The sequence below is a fragment of the Ranitomeya imitator genome, chromosome 3, assembly GCF_032444005.1.
Source record: "Ranitomeya imitator isolate aRanImi1 chromosome 3, aRanImi1.pri, whole genome shotgun sequence".
Classification (NCBI taxonomy): Eukaryota; Metazoa; Chordata; class Amphibia; order Anura; family Dendrobatidae; genus Ranitomeya; species Ranitomeya imitator.
The window spans coordinates 84,998,161-85,017,874 of NC_091284.1; the positions used below are offsets into that span (position 1 = coordinate 84,998,161).

The window sequence follows — 19,714 nt, forward strand, 5'->3', positions numbered from 1 at the left end:
TGATATATATTATTTGTTATTGGGTATGGTTGATCATATGGGGGTCATCCACATCTCATCACATTTGATTAAGGATGGTTTCCTATATATTGAATATATGATGTATGAGGTTATTGTACCCCTGATCCCATATACTGGTATAGGTATGGATGTGTTTGGTTCCTTGCGCCCCTAATATGTTTTTATGTCTTGGTGGTGTCCTAGTACACCTGGTGGCACTTTTCATCTACTCTGTTTTTCATATTGTATGTATTTGTACATTTGTAATTTTTTTATATGCTGTATTAATAAAGTTGTTTATTTTTATGACTTGGACTTATTGATCGTTTCTCCTGGGTCCTTGTGACCCACCTCCTTTCTATGCGCACAAACAGTGGTTTTTCCCCACATATGGGGTATCGGCGTACTCGTGAAAAATTGCACAACATTTTTTTCTTTCTATTTTGTCCTATAACCCTTGGGAAAACAAAAAAAACCTTGCTAAAGATCATTTTTGTGGAAAAAATGTGTTCTATTTTTTTTTTACGACTCATCATTATAATTTTTGGTGAGGCACTTGGAGGTTCACGGTGCTCATCACATAGCTAGATAAGTTCCTTGAAGGGTCTAGTTTCCAAAATGGGGTCACTTGTGGCGGTTTTCCACTGTTTAGGCACATCAGGGGCTCTCCAAACGGGACATGGTGTCCGATCTCAATTCCAGCCAATTTTGGTTTGTAAAAGTCAAAAGGTGCTCCTTCCCTTCCGAGCCCTGCCGTGTGCCCAAACAGTGGTTTTCCCCCACATATGGGGTATCAGTATATTCAGGATAAATTGGTCAACAACTTTAGTGGTCCATTTTCTCCTTTTACACTTGTGAAGATAAAAAAATTGTTGTTAAAAGATCATTTTTGGGGAAAAAATGTGAATTTTTATTTTCACGCCTCTACGTTCTAAACTTCTGTGAAGCACCTGGGGGTTCAAAGTGCTCACCACATAGCTAGATAAGTTCCTTGAAGGGTCTAGTTTCCAAAATGGGGTCACTTGTGGCGGATTTCCACTGTTTAGGCACATCAGGGGCTCTCCAAACGGGACATGGTGTCCGATCTCAATTCCAGCCAATTTTGGTTTGTAAAAGTCAAAAGGTGCTCCTTCCCTTCCGAGCCCTGCCGTGTGCCCAAACAGTGGTTTTCCCCCACATATGGGGTATCAGTGTATTCAGGATAAATTGGTCAACAACTTTAGTGGTCCATTTTCTCCTTTTACACTTGTGAAGATAAAAAAATTGTTGTTAAAAGATCATTTTTGGGGAAAAAATGTGAATTTTTATTTTCACGCCTCTACGTTCTAAACTTCTGTGAAGCACCTGGGGGTTCAAAGTGCTCACCACATAGCTAGATAAGTTCCTTGAAGGGTCTAGTTTCCAAAATGGGGTCACTTGTGGCGGTTTTCCACTGTTTAGGCACATCAGGGGCTCTCCAAACGGGACATGGTGTCCGATCTCAATTCCAGCCAATTTTGGTTTGTAAAAGTCAAAAGGCGCTCCTTCCCTTCCGAGTGCCCAAACAGTGGTTTTCCCCCACATATGGGGTATCAGTGTATTCAGGATGAATTGGTCAACAACTTTAGTGGTCCATTTTCTCCTTTTACACTTGTGAAGATAAAAAAATTGTTGTTAAAATATCATTTTTGGGGAAAAAATGTGAATTTTTATTTTCACGCCTCTACGTTCTAAACTTCTGTGAAGCACCTGGGGGTTCAATGTGCTCACCACATAGCTAGATAAGTTCCTTGAAGGGTCTAGTTTCCAAAATGGGGTCACTTGTGGCGGTTTTCCACTGTTTAGGCACATCAGGGGCTCTCCAAACGGGACATGGTGTCCGATCTCAATTCCAGCCAATTTTGGTTTGAAATAGTCAAACGGCGCTCCTTCCCTTCCGAGCCCTGCCGTGCGCCCAGACAGTGGTTTTCTCCCACATATGGGGTATCAGTGTATTCAGAAGGAATTGCACAACAACTTTCGTGGTCCATTTTCTTCTTTTACCCTTGTGAAAATAAAAAAAATGTTGCTAAAAGATCATTATGTGGAAAAAAAAGTTAAATGTTATTTTTTTCCTTCCACAGTCCGTTAATTCCTGTGAAGCACCTGAAGGGTTAATAAACGTCTTGAATGTGGTTTTGAGTACCTCGGGGGGTATAGTTTTTAGAATGGTGTCACTTTTGGGTATTTTAAATCCTATAAGCCTCTCAAAGTGACTTCAAATATGATGTGGTCCCTACAAAAAATGGTTTTATAAAAGTTGTTGAAAAAATGAGAAATCGCTGTTTAACTTTTAACCCTTATAACTCCCTAAGGAAAAAAAAATTGGTTCCAAAATGTTGCTGATGTAAAGTAGACATGTGGGAAATGTTATTTATTAACTAATTTGTGCGATATGAGTCTCTAATGCAAGGAAATAAAAATTCAAAGTTTGAAAATTGCAAAATTTTCAAAATTTTCGCCAAATTTCCGTTTTTTTCACAAAGAAACGAAGGTAATATCAAATAAATTTTACCACTATCATGAAGTACAATATGTCACGAGAAAACAATGTCAGAATCGCCAGGATCCGTTGAAGCGTTCCAGAGTTATTACCTCATAAAGTGACAGTGGTCAGAATTGTAAAAATTGGCCCTGTCACTTAGGTGAAAACAGGCTTCGGGGTGAAGGGGTTAAATGAGAAGGTGTGTCCAAACTTTTGGTCTGTACTGTATATATATATCCCATTTTGCCACATCTGTAAACGTCCAAGCTATCAAAATATGAAACTATGTAACCCACGAGGTAAAAAAAAATAAATAAAAAAACAACAAAATTGCCTTTCTTCGTCTGCCGAGTTCAGCCTGAAAAATGTAATGGAAAGCGATCAAAATGGCATATGTACCCCAAAATGCTATAATTGAAAACTACAGCTTGGCCACAAAATAAAAAACATAATTTTCATGCACCTTTGTCAACATAAAAATCAAACGGTTATGGGTCTCAGAAGTTGGTGACACAAACCACATTTGTTTTAACTTTTGAATCAACTAAATTGACAAAAAAAAAAAAATACACATTTGGTACTGCAGTAATCTTCCTGACCTGATCATTTTACTACATAGATTTTCAGTTTGTTCATGGTAAAATGGATGGTGCCATTCAAAATCGTCATGCAAAAAAAACGAACAAAAAAAAACAACAAGCCCCCATACAGCTACAGTCACAGAAAAATCTACCGGTAATAGTCATAGCTCTTGAAAAAAAGAGAAAAAAATAAAATCACAAAGATGAACATTTGCTGTTTTTTTAAAGGGTTAATCTGTGACCTGATCTCATGCTGCATCATTACTGACAAGTGCGTGATCTATTCCTTGCTTCTCCCTGATCAAAAGATTGTGGAGTACCCTATTATATGTGGAGTACCCTAAAAGTTTGTGGAGCACCCTATTATTTGTGGAGTACCCTAAAAGTTTGTGGAGCACCCTATTATTTGTGGAGCACCCTATTAGTGGAGTAGCCTAAAAGTTTGTGGAGCACCCTATTATTAGTGGAGTAGCCTAAAAGTTTGTGGAGCACCCTATTATATGTGAAGTACCCTAAAAGTTTGTGGAGCACCCTATTATTTGTGGAGTACCCTAAAAGTTTGGGGAACATCCTATCATTTGTGAAGTACCCTAAAAGTTTTTGGAGCACCCTATTATTTGTGGAGCACCCTATTAGTGGAGTACCCTAAAAGTTTGTGGAACATCCTATTATTTGTGAAGTACCCTAAAAGTTTGTGGAGCACCCTATTATTTGTGGAGTACCCTAAAAGTTTGGGGAACATCCTATCATTTGTGAAGTACCCTAAAAGTTTGTGGAGCACCCTATTATTTGTGGAGCACCCTATTAGTGGAGTACCCTAAAAGTTTGTGGAGCACCCTATTATTTGTGGAGTACCCTAAAAGTTTGTGGAGCACCCTATTATTTGTGGAGTACCCTAAAAGTTTGTGGAGCACCCTATTATTTGTGGAGTACCCTAAAAGTTTGTGGAGCACCCTATTAGTGGAGTAGCCTAAAAGGTTGTGGAGCATCCTATTATTAGTGGAGTAGCCTAAAAGTTTGTGGAGCACCCTATTATATGTGGATTACTTTAAAAGTTTGTGGAGCACCCTATTTGTGGAGTACCCTAAAAGTTTGTGGAGCACCCTATTATTTGTGGAGTACCCTAAAAGTTTGTGGAGCACCCTATTATTTGTGGAGCACCCTATTAGTGGAGTAGCCTAAAAGTTTGTGGAGCACCCTATTATTAGTGGAGTAGCCTAAAAGTTTGTGGAGCACCCTATTATATGTGAAGCACCCTAAAAGTTTGTGGAGCACCCTATTATTTGTGGAGTACCCTAAAAGTTTGTGGAGCACCCTATTATTTGTGGAGCACCCTATTAGTGGAGTAGCCTAAAAGTTTGTGGAGCACCCTATTATTAGTGGAGTAGCCTAAAAGTTTGTGGAGCACCCTATTATATGTGAAGTACCCTAAAAGTTTGTGGAGCACCCTATTATTTGTGGAGTACCCTAAAAGTTTGTGGAACATCCTATCATTTGTGAAGTACCCTAAAAGTTTGTGGAGCGCCCTATTATTTGTGGAGTACCCTAAAAGTTTGGGGAACATCCTATCATTTGTGAAGTACCCTAAAAGTTTGTGGAGCACCCTATTATTTGTGGAGCACCCTATTAGTGGAGTACCCTAAAAGTTTGTGGAGCACCCTATTATTTGTGAAGCACCCTATTAGTGGAGTACCCTAAAAGTTTGTGGAGCACCCTATTATTTGTGGAGTACCCTAAAAGTTTGTGGAGCACCCTATTATTTGTGGAGTACCCTAAAAGTTTGTGGAGCACCCTATTAGTGGAGTAGCCTAAAAGGTTGTGGAGCATCCTATTATTAGTGGAGTAGCCTGAAAGTTTGTGGAGCACCCTATTATATGTGGATTACTTTAAAAGTTTGTGGAGCACCCTATTATTTGTGGAGTACCCTAAAAGTTTGTGGAGCACCCTATTATTTGTGGAGTACCCTAAAAGTTTGTAGAGCACCCTATTAGTGGAGTAGCCTAAAAGGTTGTGGAGCATCCTATTATTAGTGGAGTAGCCTAAAAGTTTGTGGAGCACCCTATTATATGTGGATTACTTTAAAAGTTTGTGGAGCACCCTATTATTTGTGGAGCACCCTATTAGTGGAGTAGCCTAAAAGTTTGTGGAGCACCCTATTATTAGTGGAGTAGCCTAAAAGTTTGTGGAGCACCCTATTATATGTGAAGTACCCTAAAAGTTTGTGGAGCACCCTATTATTTGTGGAGTACCCTAAAAGTTTGTGGAACATCCTATCATTTGTGAAGTACCCTAAAAGTTTGTGGAGCACCCTATTATTTGTGGAGTACCCTAAAAGTTTGGGGAACATCCTATCATTTGTGAAGTACCCTAAAAGTTTGTGGAGCACCCTATTATTTGTGGAGCACCCTATTAGTGGAGTACCCTAAAAGTTTGTGGAGCACCCTATTATTTGTGGAGTACCCTAAAAGTTTGTGGAGCACCCTATTATTTGTGGAGTACCCTAAAAGTTTGTGGAGCACCCTATTATTTGTGGAGTACCCTAAAAGTTTGTGGAGCACCCTATTAGTGGAGTAGCCTAAAAGGTTGTGGAGCATCCTATTATTAGTGGAGTAGCCTAAAAGTTTGTGGAGCACCCTATTATATGTGGATTACTTTAAAAGTTTGTGGAGCACCCTATTTGTGGAGTACCCTAAAAGTTTGTGGAGCACCCTATTATTTGTGGAGTACCCTAAAAGTTTGTGGAGCACCCTATTATTTGTGGAGCACCCTATTAGTGGAGTAGCCTAAAAGTTTGTGGAGCACCCTATTATTAGTGGAGTAGCCTAAAAGTTTGTGGAGCACCCTATTATATGTGAAGCACCCTAAAAGTTTGTGGAGCACCCTATTATTTGTGGAGTACCCTAAAAGTTTGTGGAGCACCCTATTATTTGTGGAGCACCCTATTAGTGGAGTAGCCTAAAAGTTTGTGGAGCACCCTATTATTAGTGGAGTAGCCTAAAAGTTTGTGGAGCACCCTATTATATGTGAAGTACCCTAAAAGTTTGTGGAGCACCCTATTATTTGTGGAGTACCCTAAAAGTTTGTGGAACATCCTATCATTTGTGAAGTACCCTAAAAGTTTGTGGAGCGCCCTATTATTTGTGGAGTACCCTAAAAGTTTGGGGAACATCCTATCATTTGTGAAGTACCCTAAAAGTTTGTGGAGCACCCTATTATTTGTGGAGCACCCTATTAGTGGAGTACCCTAAAAGTTTGTGGAGCACCCTATTATTTGTGAAGCACCCTATTAGTGGAGTACCCTAAAAGTTTGTGGAGCACCCTATTATTTGTGGAGTACCCTAAAAGTTTGTGGAGCACCCTATTATTTGTGGAGTACCCTAAAAGTTTGTGGAGCACCCTATTAGTGGAGTAGCCTAAAAGGTTGTGGAGCATCCTATTATTAGTGGAGTAGCCTGAAAGTTTGTGGAGCACCCTATTATATGTGGATTACTTTAAAAGTTTGTGGAGCACCCTATTATTTGTGGAGTACCCTAAAAGTTTGTGGAGCACCCTATTATTTGTGGAGTACCCTAAAAGTTTGTAGAGCACCCTATTAGTGGAGTAGCCTAAAAGGTTGTGGAGCATCCTATTATTAGTGGAGTAGCCTAAAAGTTTGTGGAGCACCCTATTATATGTGGATTACTTTAAAAGTTTGTGGAGCACCCTAAAAGTTTCTGGAGCATCCTATTATTAGTGGAGTAGCCTAAAAGTTTGTGGAGCACCTTATTATTATATTATTAGTGGAGTACCCTAAAAGTTTCTGGAGCACCTTATTATATTATTAGTGGAGTAGCCTAAAAGTGAGTGTTTCCTTCAGGGTTACCTATAAAACACGGTGAGGCTTCCTTCACACGGTGTCTTAAGCTTCCAAGTTAGGAGAGTCCCGTGAAGAGATCCATCTTTCTTACACACCAGCATTTCCGGCATGAGTTTCAGGGGCTCTCCCTGCATACGAGTCTGCAACCATTCACTTACTGATGGTATCGTACAATCTTGTGATAAGATATGAAGAGAACACTTCTTTAATGCTGAGAGAACAGCAAAAATATCCTCCAGACTCCAGGATCCTAATATTCAAAAAAGATAAAACAACAACTCTTTAGTATATTCTTGATATCCATGTTTTAATTTTTTATGTTTTGTTTTCTTCAGTTTGCAAGAATGCAGTGATCAGGTCAGCTTCAGAGCAGCGCTTGCAGGCTCTATGTCAAAGAGCTTTGTAAGTGCTGCGCTCCTTGACTAGGAAACTGTCCACCTCTGGTGCACTGCAGAAGTAACCGGTAACCTAGGTAACAAACTGTATAGAACAGAACTTGGAACAGCAGTGGGGAACAACCCCTTAAACTCTTTTGTCACATGACATGTCCCCAAGTATAAAGCGGGTTCTGGACCTGAGCCTGCAGCGTAATCGGTAGATGCAAGCTGTGTTACACAGCCAGCATCTTCTTGTAACAGTAGTGGCCAGCATATAAATGGTATGATTGTCAGTGAGTGCATGCACTGGTTCCCGTTGACCCCTTCCGCAGCGTGATCGAGGGGTGTCAATTGGATATCATGACAGCTAGAGGACAGCTCGAGGCTGTTATCTTGTGGGTTGTTGCAGGACTTCATAAGAGGAAGTAATTTTGACTATTTACTGCAAAACAGAAGTCTTTCAGTATACAGAACAAGCGATCAAAGTATAACAGGTTAAAAAAAATTAAGAAAAAAATATATATAAAAAACAAATAGGAATATTTCTCATCACTGCATCCACAAAATAAAAGTCACATCTACTAAAATCTAAAAATGAAATAATCTGTATGGTAAACGCTGTAAAGAAAAGAAAACTGATACTCCAGAATTGGTGTTTTCTGGTCTATATGCCGCCATACAAATGTCAGTTCGCCACGCAAAAAAACAAGCCCTCATGAAACTCACAGGAAATACAAAAAATTGTGGAATTGGTATTGTATTAACTATCCCTTTATAGTATCAGGTCATTCCCGCTGGTCAAAAATCCTCCTCAAACCGCCTCCTGCATCACATTGTAAATTTCTTCCGGGTAGGAAAGCTGTCCTCAAGCAGCTCGTTCCAAAACAACCACTTAAAAGAAAAACAAAACAGCTAGACACAGGATAGCCCTGCTGGAAAAGTGAATTCCAATAAGGGTTTGGGTTTTTTTTTGAGTCATTTTCTAAAATTGGTAAGTCTACGAAGTGCTTGTAAAAACAGATAACTTTTGAAATGTACTAATTATAGAATGTGGTCTTGTTCTGGCGCAAATCTTTATTTTATTATTACTGCTCTTCACCATGGGGATCGGCCACCGCTGCTAGACCGCAATGTTCCAGAACGAGCTTGTAAGCGCTGCTCTTCAGCTGGCCAGAATTGCGTATGCGAGGGAGGGGTTAGTGCCTAAAACCCTCCAGCTTAACCCCCCATTGCAGAAACAAAGCTGCCTCGGAGAGCAGCACCGTGAATGCCAGCGGCGAGCAAAAAGGGGAGTTTGCCCCCCTAGTAATCTGAATTTTGGAGATCATAGGAGCAGTAGACCCTTAAAAAAAAACACACAAAAAAAAACCACTGGAGTAACGTTTCACTGGTGGCTAAAGATTGCTATCAGCCAATACTCTAGTCTTCTTTTTCTCAATTTCCACTTTAATTGTGTGAGGAAACTAGAGTACCTTGTGAAAAAATTCTGATGGTTGGTTGGGTGGGGGAAGACATGGAAATCTCCTGCAGAAGCCATCCATGTCAGATGTACACTCAGGACTCGGTATGAACAAGGGTAACCGTGCTACCCACTGAACCACCATTGTTACCCACTGAGCCAACTTGCTGTCCACATTTCATCCAAGTTACATTTTTCCCTCCATTTAAAATTCAAGTGAAAACTTTTCAGAGTTCTCGCTGAACCTTGTGAATAATAAACCCAGGGAGCCTTTGTGCCTTAGCGCTGCTGAATAATTTAGAGATGTTTTCTGTTGAATCTTATGAATTTACCTTGACAGTGTTCAAATACATTTATTGTATGTTTTCCTTTCAAAACATCTTCAAGCCTTAAGGAAAGGCTCCGGCATGGAACAATCAGCGTCTGGCTTGTAAGTAAGCAGTCGGGCTGTGTTTTCCTCCTGGCGTGCAGCAGGACGGCACAAGCAGCGTTATTACGTGCCAGCAGCGGAGACAGCTCGGTGACAGCAGTGACGGTGCGCTCAAAATCATACTGATAGGACGGAGGGCAGGGTCTCCGCCAGAAGTTCCCGGCCGTGCTGAGGACGTCGAGCCTTTGTTTCTTTGCGGTGGGTTCTGTGTGGCAGGTCGTACATGGGTCTTGGAAAGAGCTGAAGGCCAATTTTAGCACATTAGTTTGACACTTGGTGACTGGGGAGGGTGAAGCGCCTTCTCCATCCATTATAAGGGATAAGCCGATGTCACTCAGCGATCTGTGAAGAACAGCAGAAGAGCGCTGTAAACAAGCTGACATATCCCAATATGAATGACGCAGAATTTACTGACACTACCAAAATCCAGCAAGATTCAAGGATGACAGGGACATAGGGAGAACGCAGGGTCCTGGGCACTTTGGATCGCTTACATTTTTCTTTCTCCGGCATCTTATGATTTAGATAATAGTTAAATGCTGGATGAACAAAAAACTACCCTGAGGGTCTTCGGCAGCTCCTCTACAGGCACGGATTACAGATCATCGGAATTCGACTGTACTAGATTTCGGAATATTAGAGCTAAACATTTCATTTTCAATCCTTAGCACGGCAAAAGAGCTTAGAGGCAATGTGTAACCGAAACGCACCAACGGCGCATTCTGACGTGCCGATCTCAGCCCTTCATACACCCAACGAGCGCTGATCTATGACATACAAGGCAATCGGCGCTCGCTTACTGCCCTGTGTATGAATGAGAGAGAAACATTTTGCTTATTTGTCGCTGGCAGATTATTGCTGATTATCGGCCGTCTAACGGCACCATAACTTCATGTAAAGTAATCTAACACTAAATAGGTTCATTCTATATATTTGGTTGGTCGTTGCAGCTCTCCTGCCTGGGGTATATTCTAATTAATGAGACCCACGCACAATACACAAAGGGGCGACACACTACTGTCCAATCCAGCCTACAATGGCAGCCCTTCAGGTCTGATGCCACATGGGGCTGGGAAGTATGCCTGCACAATCCCACAAGGCTCCGTTCACACTGGCATCTTAGTCTCCCTTCACACGGCCCCGACAGCTATGAAGGATCCGTTTTCCAACATGCCGACAGATCCCATTCATGCATGTTGGGATCAACTGACTTCCCTTTGGAAGTACGGTATTTTTGATGAGAAAATATAACACTGAAGATTGCGGTATTTTTGTATTTAAAGAGAAACTGAACCCAACAAAAAGGAAAAAAAACACCGGTGTGAACAAGCCTTAAAGTGTAAGTGTCATTTTATCAAAGTTTTTATTTACTACAGGCAATTATAAACTGTTGCTTATCAGCGGGTTCTAGGTCCGGAGACCCCACCTGATCCGTGAAAACTCTCTGACGCTCTGAAGTGCGCATCACCAGCATGAGCTCCGTGCACAGAGCAGTGTATGTATCTATGGTCTGTACATTCACGCTGGCTGGGCTATGTCGGGACTCATACACTTACTATTGACCCCATACACCACTATGTGTGAACAGCTCGTGCATAAGCTCAGCATTTCAGAAAGGTGTTTTGACTGATCTGTGGGGGTCTCAGGACCTAGACCTCCACCAATCATAGTAACATAGTAACATAGTTAGTAAGGCCGAAAAAAGACATTTGTCCATCCAGTTCAGCCTATATTCCATCATAATAAATCCCCAGATCTACGTCCTTCTACAGAACCTAATAATTGTATGATGCAATATTGTTCTGTTATTAGAACACTGTACAACACTGTACAGTGACTGCAATATACAAAACTGTTGTACAATGACAGTTACACTTTACATGGAACCAGTCATGTCAAAAAATGCTACTAACCATAAGATATGTGGCTAATCTGCAGGTTAGTAGCGTTCTAAACCTGTGCAGCCACCATACTGAAAGCCCATCTGCCGGGAAGAAATGAACTTTGTTTCTCCTGACAGCCTCCAGCTTTCAGTCATAGAGGCACAGCCGGCATGGCTTCAGTCACTGCTCAGTACACAGCGAGCTGTGTCTAAAATCGTGCCCCGGCATTGACTGACAGCAAGCTCAGGACGGAGGCTTCAGAGAGCTGACTATCAGTCAGTGCTGGGGTGCGGTTACACCCGCTGCTCACTATGTACTGAATGGTGGGTGAAGCTGCACCTCTATGACTGAAAGCTGGAGGCCGCCTGGAGAAAATAAATAATATAATAATAAAGTTCACTTCCTTCCAGCAGCTGGGCTTTCAGTGTGGCAGCTGGCTTTCAGTGTGGCAGCTGCATAGGTTGGTAACACGGCTAACCTGCTGATTAACCCCATATCTTTAGGTTAATAGCGGTTTTTGACAAGACAGGTTCCATTTAAAAGAGTTTTTTTTTCGCTGAAGTGATGGATACACTATTGCCTACTGATAGTAATCAATTCCTGACAGTTGGGCCTGAACTATCTATTGTATGTACATGCACACAGGAATCTTTTGTCATCTTTAAATACGTAATTTCCTTTACTACATTTTGTCCTATGTGCTGAAGAAAACAACCTAAACTGCGTACTTACTCTAGAACTGAGGATTTCAGCTTCACGCCCACCACTAATAAATCATCAACCACACGATACCATATTGTCTCAACCAGCTGTTCTGAGCTGACAGGGGGAGACTTATCTGCAGCAGGTGGAGGAGGACAATATTCTACATCTTCATCCCACAGTGACACAAGGCCTTCCTTTAACAAAAAAAGTCATATTGTAATTCATGAATGCTATCAACACATTTGTAAGGCACAATAAAAGCTGACTTTTCCCATTGAAAAAAAGGACTTGTAAAACATTTTTTAGCTTGATGAAATGGACCTAAAATAAAAAGCTAAGAAACTTTGCAAATAGTCTTGTTTAAAAATATTCTTCCATCTTAGGTCTACAAAGTCCTCTTCAGAAATTTGTATTTCCATTTAAAGAAAATACTCTGTAGTCCGATCCTGCAGTTGTACTTCTTTCTATCTGTCCTCTACTTTTTACCAACATATAGAATATTTGCTGTTAGTAGGAAACAGGAGACAGATAGAAGGGAGTATGTCTGCAGGGTCAGACTATATAGAGTTTTGGTTGTAGTTGGTTACCATGGAGACACACTGGTTTGCAGCGGAGCTGTAGATGTAAAAGGTAGAATATTTTAGTCAAGGCTATTTGTATTTAAATTGTATTAAGGGATAATGTTTCTCCTTATGGAGATTGACATGCCTGATATACCAGGGTAAGGAGACTTATAGGCCATGCAATGGTCCTCTGGGAAAGTAAATATGCAAATTGTCTCCTCAGAGAGGAATAAGACTTGAACTCTGGTATCACCTATTGGAAGTCGCAATCCTAAAAGTCAATATTGACTCTTTAACGAGCCTTGTCACATGACTCAGGATAAAAGCTAAACCAGAATCTCACATTTGCAGACATGTGTTTCAGGGTGTTGCTTCTTCTCAGTACAAATGTGACAGGTGGCACTAGAGTTCCAGTCCTTTACCCCTCTGAAGAGGCAATTTGCATATTCAAATTTCCCAGAGGATTATTGCATGGCCTCTACATCTTTGGGTCACTCTCCACAAGGAGAAACGTTACCACTTAGACCCTTTAGTAAGAGGCCTCTCATAATGCCAAATCAGACCTCATGCTTTGCACTGATGAGGGGCAACTCCCCGAAACATGTCTGCCAATTGTGATTCTGGTTTGGCATTTATCCTAAGTTATGTGACAAGGCTCGTTAAAGGCTCGATATTGACCTTTAGGCTTGATACTTCCAATAGGTGGCACTAGTCCTCTTCATCTGAAGAGAAGCAATTTGCATATTTAAATTGTACAGCCCTGTAATGGCAAAAGCATTCACAACAGGAACCTGTGATTGACAAGTCCAATATATAACATCTCATTTGCACAATGACATTTTAGATCCAGTTCCTTTCCTGTTCAAAAAAACAGATGAGTAGCTAAACTTGTGTCTATCCTCTGCTAATTCACTGACGCTTTACTCCTCTCACAATTACAAGTTATCATCTTTCCATAAGATAGGTGATAGGTTCATTTTAGTTTGAGGTACCACCAATCATGACAATGGGGGTCCTGTGTTCCCCGTTTAGAATGGCACAGATATCACCCATGCACACTGCCCCTAAACTCATTACCAGCAGGACAGAAAAAACAGCCATTGCTCTTGTAATTGGTGGGAGTCCCTTCAGTGGGACCCCTGTGGTCAGAAACTTGTCACCGATCCTGTGGATAAGCGAAAAGTGGTAATTGTGGGACACTCGGCCCCTCATCTAAACACTGAGATTTTGCTTTCGTATCTGAACAGTACTTTCTACACTGGAAGACATGTTGATATGGTGAAGTATTATCAGTAGAAAACTATGCTGCAAATACTGATGTGTTGGCAGGCAAATAGCATTGTTTTTGCAGCTCTTATTTCTGTTTTCCCCCATGCATTAAAATGGGAAAAAAATACTGCAAAAAAAGCTGTAAAACTAGACAGGGAAAAAATAATGAAATAAAAAAATACTCAAAGTGTTAAATTGACCTCAAGGAATCCCATTCAGGAAATGCTTCAGATTTTGTTACAAAACTGCATGGAAAAAAACACGACCAAATCCGCAGCAGATAATTAATGTGTGCACACACCGTTATGTGGATTTTTACCAGTTATCTACATCATCATAACATGTCACTGTACCTTCCCCGCAGAGAGGACCGGCGTCTCCAGGCCCAGAGACATGTGCACTAATGCAGCGCAGGAAGAGTCAAGCACTCGATCTTGGACTTGTACGTGGCGCTGCAGATCTTCAAGTGAAAGTAAATTAGCCTGTAAGAGTACAAGGTGAAGCGAGCAATTACCATCCATCACCATTCACTCCGTGGATTACGTCTTCAGGTTTCAATCTTATTTACGATCAATAACTATTTTCCGATTTTAGTGAGGCATTCTACGATAAGAAAGGAGTAGAATCTACAGGATCTCCGAACACCAGATTATAACGGAGGGGACTGCTAAGAACTAGTGATGAGCGAGTGTACTCGTTATTTGAGATTTCCGAGCATGCTCGGGTGGTCTCCGAGTATCTTGGGTGTGCTTGTAGATTATGTTTGTGTTCCCGCAGCTGTATGATTTGCGGCTGCTAGACAGCCTGAATACATGTTGGGATTCCCTAACAACCAGGCAATGCCAGCCTGTGTTCAGGCTGTCTAGCAGCCGCAAATCATACAGCTGGAGGAACACAAACAATCTCCGTGCACGCCCAAGATACTCGGAGACCACCCGAGCATGCTCGGAAAACCCGAGTAACGAGAACACTCGCTCATCACTAGAAGAGACACTTCCACATGAGAAAAATCTGAAACTTGGATCAGGCTGCAAGCTGCATATCGGAGGGTCAGAAAATGAATAAAATTGCAGACTAAGACTTAGCATAATTTTTTTCAAACAAAGGCAACCTCTATAAAATATGTAAACAGCATTTTTCCATGTCAAAGGTGTCCACTGCCTTTAAGCCCCTTTAATAAGCAAATGATTGATGCCGCTAAATAACATATGTTTCAAGCTAATTCAGTCACGTTAAGGATTAAAATAATGATGAGCGATAATAAGTGGTATGGCACCATCTCCGCCGGGAGCCCTGCAAATGCGACTGATGGGAATCTGAAATAGATAAATAGTGGATTTAAAGGGGTATTCCCATCTCCAAGATCTTATCCCAAAATGTAGTAGGTGTAATAATAATATTAGCAGATCCCTCCAATTAGAAATGTAGTATAGTTCTGATTAGCTACGTCACTTACACCATGTGCAGGGCATTGCAGTAGATAAGGTATCCATGGTTACGACCACTAAAGGTACCTTCACACATAACGATATTGTTAACGATATCGTTGCTATTTGTGACGTAGCAACGATATCGTTAATAAAATCGTTATGTGTGACAGCGACCAACGATCAGGCCCCTGCTGGGAGATCGTTGGTCGCTGAATAAAGTCCAGAACTTTATTTAGTTGCTGGACTCCTGCTGACATCGCTGGATTGGCGTGTGTGACACCGATCCAGCGATGTCTTCACTGGTAACCAGGGTAAACATCGGGTAACTAAGCGCAGGGCCGCGCTTAGTAACCCGATGTTTACCCTGGTTACCATGCTAAAAGTAAAAAAAAACAAACACTAGATACTTACCTACCGCTGTCTGTCCTCCAGCGCTGTGCTCTGCTCTCCTCCTGTACTGGCTGTGAGCCGGAAAGCAGAGCGGTGACGTCACCGCTCTGCTTTCCGGCTCACAGCCAGTACAGGAGGAGAGCAGAGAAGCAGAGCGCAGCGCTGGAGGACAGACAGCGGTAGGTAAGTATCTAGTGTTTGTTTTTTTTTACTTTTAGCATGGTAACCAGGGTAAACATCGGGTTACTAAGCGCGGCCCTGCGCTTAGTTACCCGATGTTTACCCTGGTTACCGGCATCGCTGGTCGCTGGAGAGCGGTCTGTGTGACAGCTCTCCAGCGACCAAACAGCGACGCTGCAGCGATCCGGATCGTTGTCGGTATCGCTGCAGCGTCGCTTAATGTGAAGGGGCCTTAACACTATATGAGTGGTCATAATCATGGATCCCTAAATTACTGCAAAGCCCTGCACATGGGGCAAGGGACATAGCTTATCAGAAGAACTATACTACATTTCTCATTGGAGGTATCTTCTAATATTATTATACGTACTACATATTGGGATAGGATTTTGGAGATGGGAACACCCTTTACCTTCTGGTCAGCTTTCTTTCATGTTCTACAATCCACTAACACAATGAAGCGTCTTTATTCAAAGTAAACCTGCAATCTGGCTTCCAGTGTCTGTAGCATGAGAAAATGATTTTCCTGGAACCCAACGACGTCAGCATCTACACGGTCAGTCTGAAATAAAGCACAATAATGCATGTTTAGTAAATGTATAAAAACACAATCATAAATTATATTAGTCAATTAATTAACTTAAAGGTTTAATAGTTTTATGGTTGATAGACACAATTCCATTATTTTCATAACTCATCCATTCATAATTCATACATTTCTGTGGTTCTAACTAATGTTGGGGTCCATTCTGGAGCCCACCAACAGTCAGCAGCCACCGCCACCATAGGCGATCATTAAAATTATAGGTTCAAGTTCTATAAAAGGACTAAAATAAAACAAACAGTAGTTTAAACAAACAGAAAAAAATAAAACAGCATGTATTATCCTCATTTTCCCAATTAAAATTTTTTTTAAAATTGCAAAATAAAAAAATATTTCATATCTATCGAAATAGAAAATTATTTATCCCATTTAAAGTAGAAAAAAAAAGATGCTAGAATTGGTTGTTGCTGTAAAAGGCAAAAAAAAAAAAAAAACAAGATCAAAACCCGATACGTGTCCCAAAATGATATTAATGAAAACTTCATCCTGCCAAATAGGTCCATCACACGGTACGCAGAAAATGTCGTCATAAACCAAACTTAAAAAAACAGTAATATCTTCTTTTTTTTAAATGCAAGTTCGGTATCTCCGGAGACATTAAGACAAATCATTTTTAGCGCAAGTGGGCATAAAAACAGAATACAAAAAACAAATGTGGTGAAGTGAATGGAGTCATTAAAACGTACAGCTTGGCCCGGCAAAAAAATGTCCTCACTCATGTCACTGAAAAAAAGAAAAAGAGGAAAAACAAAAGGACAAAAGTGAAAAATGTCTCAGATGGGAAGTGGTTAAACATGTGGACAATCTTTTAAAGAATTTGTGAAGTTCAAGGTCAAGGCAGCTGCACTAGAAAAGAAGATAATGTGGAAGCCGCCATCTCTCCTCCTACTCTAGTAGTCTTTGTCTCCTGGAGGAAACGCTGTACAATTTGCAACAGTGCAAGTCAATTAAGTGCACACGTTCAGGAATTTTCGCGTTTTTTTTCACTATAAAATCGCGAAAAAACCGCATACATTAAGCATCCTATTATTAGAATGCAATCCGCATTTTTTGTGCACATGATGCATTTTTTTCCGTGGCGGAATCGCATTCCGGAAAAAAACGCAGCGTGTTCATTCTTTCTGCGGAATCGCGGGAATTCGGCACACATAGGAATGCATTGATCCGCTTACACTCCGCATGGGGCTATGCCCACCATGCGGGAAGTAAGCGGATCATGTGCGGTTGGTACCCAGGGTGGGGGAGAGGAGACTCTCCTCCAGGCCCTGGGAACCATATAATTGTTAAAAAAAAGAATTAAAATAAAAAATCATGATATTCTCACCTTCCGGTGTCCCCGGCAGTCTTCCCGCTCCTCGCGATGCTCCCGTTCCCAACGATGCTTTGCGGCAATAACCTGTGATGACGTAGCGGTCTTGTGTGATGCTACGTCATCTGGGGTCATTGCCGTTAGGCATTACTGGGAACACGAGCATCACGAAGAGCGGGAAAGCTGCGGGGACGCCAGAAGGTGAGAATATCACGATTTTTTATTTTTTGTATTATTTTTAACATTATATCTTTTTATTATTGATGCTGCATAGGCAGCATCAATAGTAAAAAGTTGGTCACACTTGTCAAACACTATGTTTGACAAGTGTGACCAACCTGTCAATCAGTTTTCCAAGCGATGCTACAGATTTAGCGGGAAAACGCATGCCAATTCCGCATGTGTTTTTCCCACGGCAGGGAGTTCCGGAATTGCCGCGGAAATTCTGGACGTGTGCACATAGCCTAAGACTTGGATAGCAGAGTCCCCTGTTTGTCTTTACTTGCCGTAAGCCAGCAATGACACGGGTGACAGCTGTAATGGCTGCAGAGAGCCTACTGCAGGATCTATACAAGGTTATTCTCTCCTCGCAGCCCACGGGCAGATCTGATAACCGAGGAAGCTCAGGAGACAATAATGTGCTATATAAAAAGTGTCTGCAGATAAGAGCCCGTACAACTGATGTATGCCTGTCACCTATATACGGCGCAGGCGGCCGGGCTGGAAAAAAATAAGAAAAAATCCTGGCACCGGACCAGGAATAGCTCGACATGCCGCATCTTCAATACCTCTGCTTTTTAGTGATTATGGGCATGTTCAGAAAAAACAACATTTTAATTAAGGTGAAACACGAGAAATGAATAGCAGCTGTAAGCTCAGGACACCAGTCCAGCCTTTGACTCCTAAGTCTAAAAATGTCAGACTACAATAATCTTTTTGGCAATTTGCAGCTCATATGAAGCCTGTAAGGCTCCATTCCTAGAAGAAATGTGTTTTTAGTTTCCTAACTGCTTCAGGAGCCTTTGCCTTTGCTCCTGCTCTCCTGTCTGTCAAACTGCAGTCAGGTGTGGGGGATGAAAGTTGCCCAATGGTATCTCAGGCCCTGTTCACTCGTGCTTTCAAGGAGTTCCGTCTAAATCCCCCTAAAAATTGGATTCAAACTCCCCGACACAATAAGGCTGCCATCACCCTAGCAGTATTTGGTCAGTATTTTACCTCAGTATGTGTAAGCCAAAACCAGGAGTGGGTGATAAATACAGAAGTGGTGCATATGTTTCTATTATACTTTTCCTCTAATTGTTCCACTCCTGGTTTTGGCTACAAATACTGATGTAAAATACTGACCAAATACTGAATGTGTGACGGCAGCCTAAAACAAACATAGATTGTGGGTTTTTTTCCTGAAAGTATCTATTATTACAGACCTCCATAGAAACATAGCAGATTATGTTTCTGTGATAGTGTAAAAAGATGAAAACATTTAAAGGGAACTTGTCATGTAAAGAAAAACACTATTAACCTGCAGATATGGCGTTCTGAAACTGCCCCACACCCACACTGAGAGCCCAGCTGCCAGGAGGAAAATAACTTTATTCCTCCCAGCAGTCTCAGGCTTTCAGTCATAGGGGAGGGCCGATTCAGCTTAGTCATAGCTCAGTTCACAGAAAGTGGCAGCTGTAACCGCACCCTTTACATTTACTGACAGCAGGGTCTAATGCTGAGCTGCTGTCAGTCAGTGCAGGGGCACGGCTACAGTCACTCACTGAGCGGTGACTGAAGCTGCGGTAGCCCACCACTATGACAAAGCCAGAGGTTGCCAAGAAGAATAAACTTAATTTCCTCCTGGCAGTGGGACTCTCAGTGCTGATGCTGGGCCGCTTCAGAACACAATGAACCAGCAGATAAACCCCGTATGTGCAGGTTAATAGAATTTATTTATTTTAGCTGACAGGTTCCCTTTAAAAAAAAAAAATAAAGCACAGAGTTGACATGAACTCTGTGTCAATGCAGTTTATTGCCCCAATTGGGGTTGGTTTGATTTCGGTTTGTGGAAGAATTCGGGTCGAACCAATGCACCACAGAAATGCAGTGTGAACATGGTTTTACCAGTTCTGAAGGAGATGGCCGACCAGTTTTAAAATCTGATTCCCATTTAGAATGTTCCCCTGAAACATC

The 19,714-nt window shown here is 41.5% G+C and overlaps 1 protein-coding gene across 2 annotated transcripts in view; it reads right to left on the reverse strand.

Moving 5' to 3' along the window:
- Nucleotides 1-19,714, reverse strand: part of FANCB (FA complementation group B) — a 66,064-nt gene that overhangs the window by 17,200 nt on the left and 29,150 nt on the right. For both annotated transcript variants that reach the window (XM_069761039.1, XM_069761040.1), the window contains 5 exons: nucleotides 16,108-16,188; nucleotides 13,980-14,108; nucleotides 11,822-11,988; nucleotides 9,109-9,548; nucleotides 6,947-7,190 (listed from right to left, as the gene is read on the reverse strand). In XM_069761039.1, coding sequence (XP_069617140.1) covers nucleotides 6,947-7,190; nucleotides 9,109-9,548; nucleotides 11,822-11,988; nucleotides 13,980-14,108; nucleotides 16,108-16,188 — 1,061 coding nt within the window. The remainder of the gene's footprint in view (nucleotides 1-6,946; nucleotides 7,191-9,108; nucleotides 9,549-11,821; nucleotides 11,989-13,979; nucleotides 14,109-16,107; nucleotides 16,189-19,714) is intronic.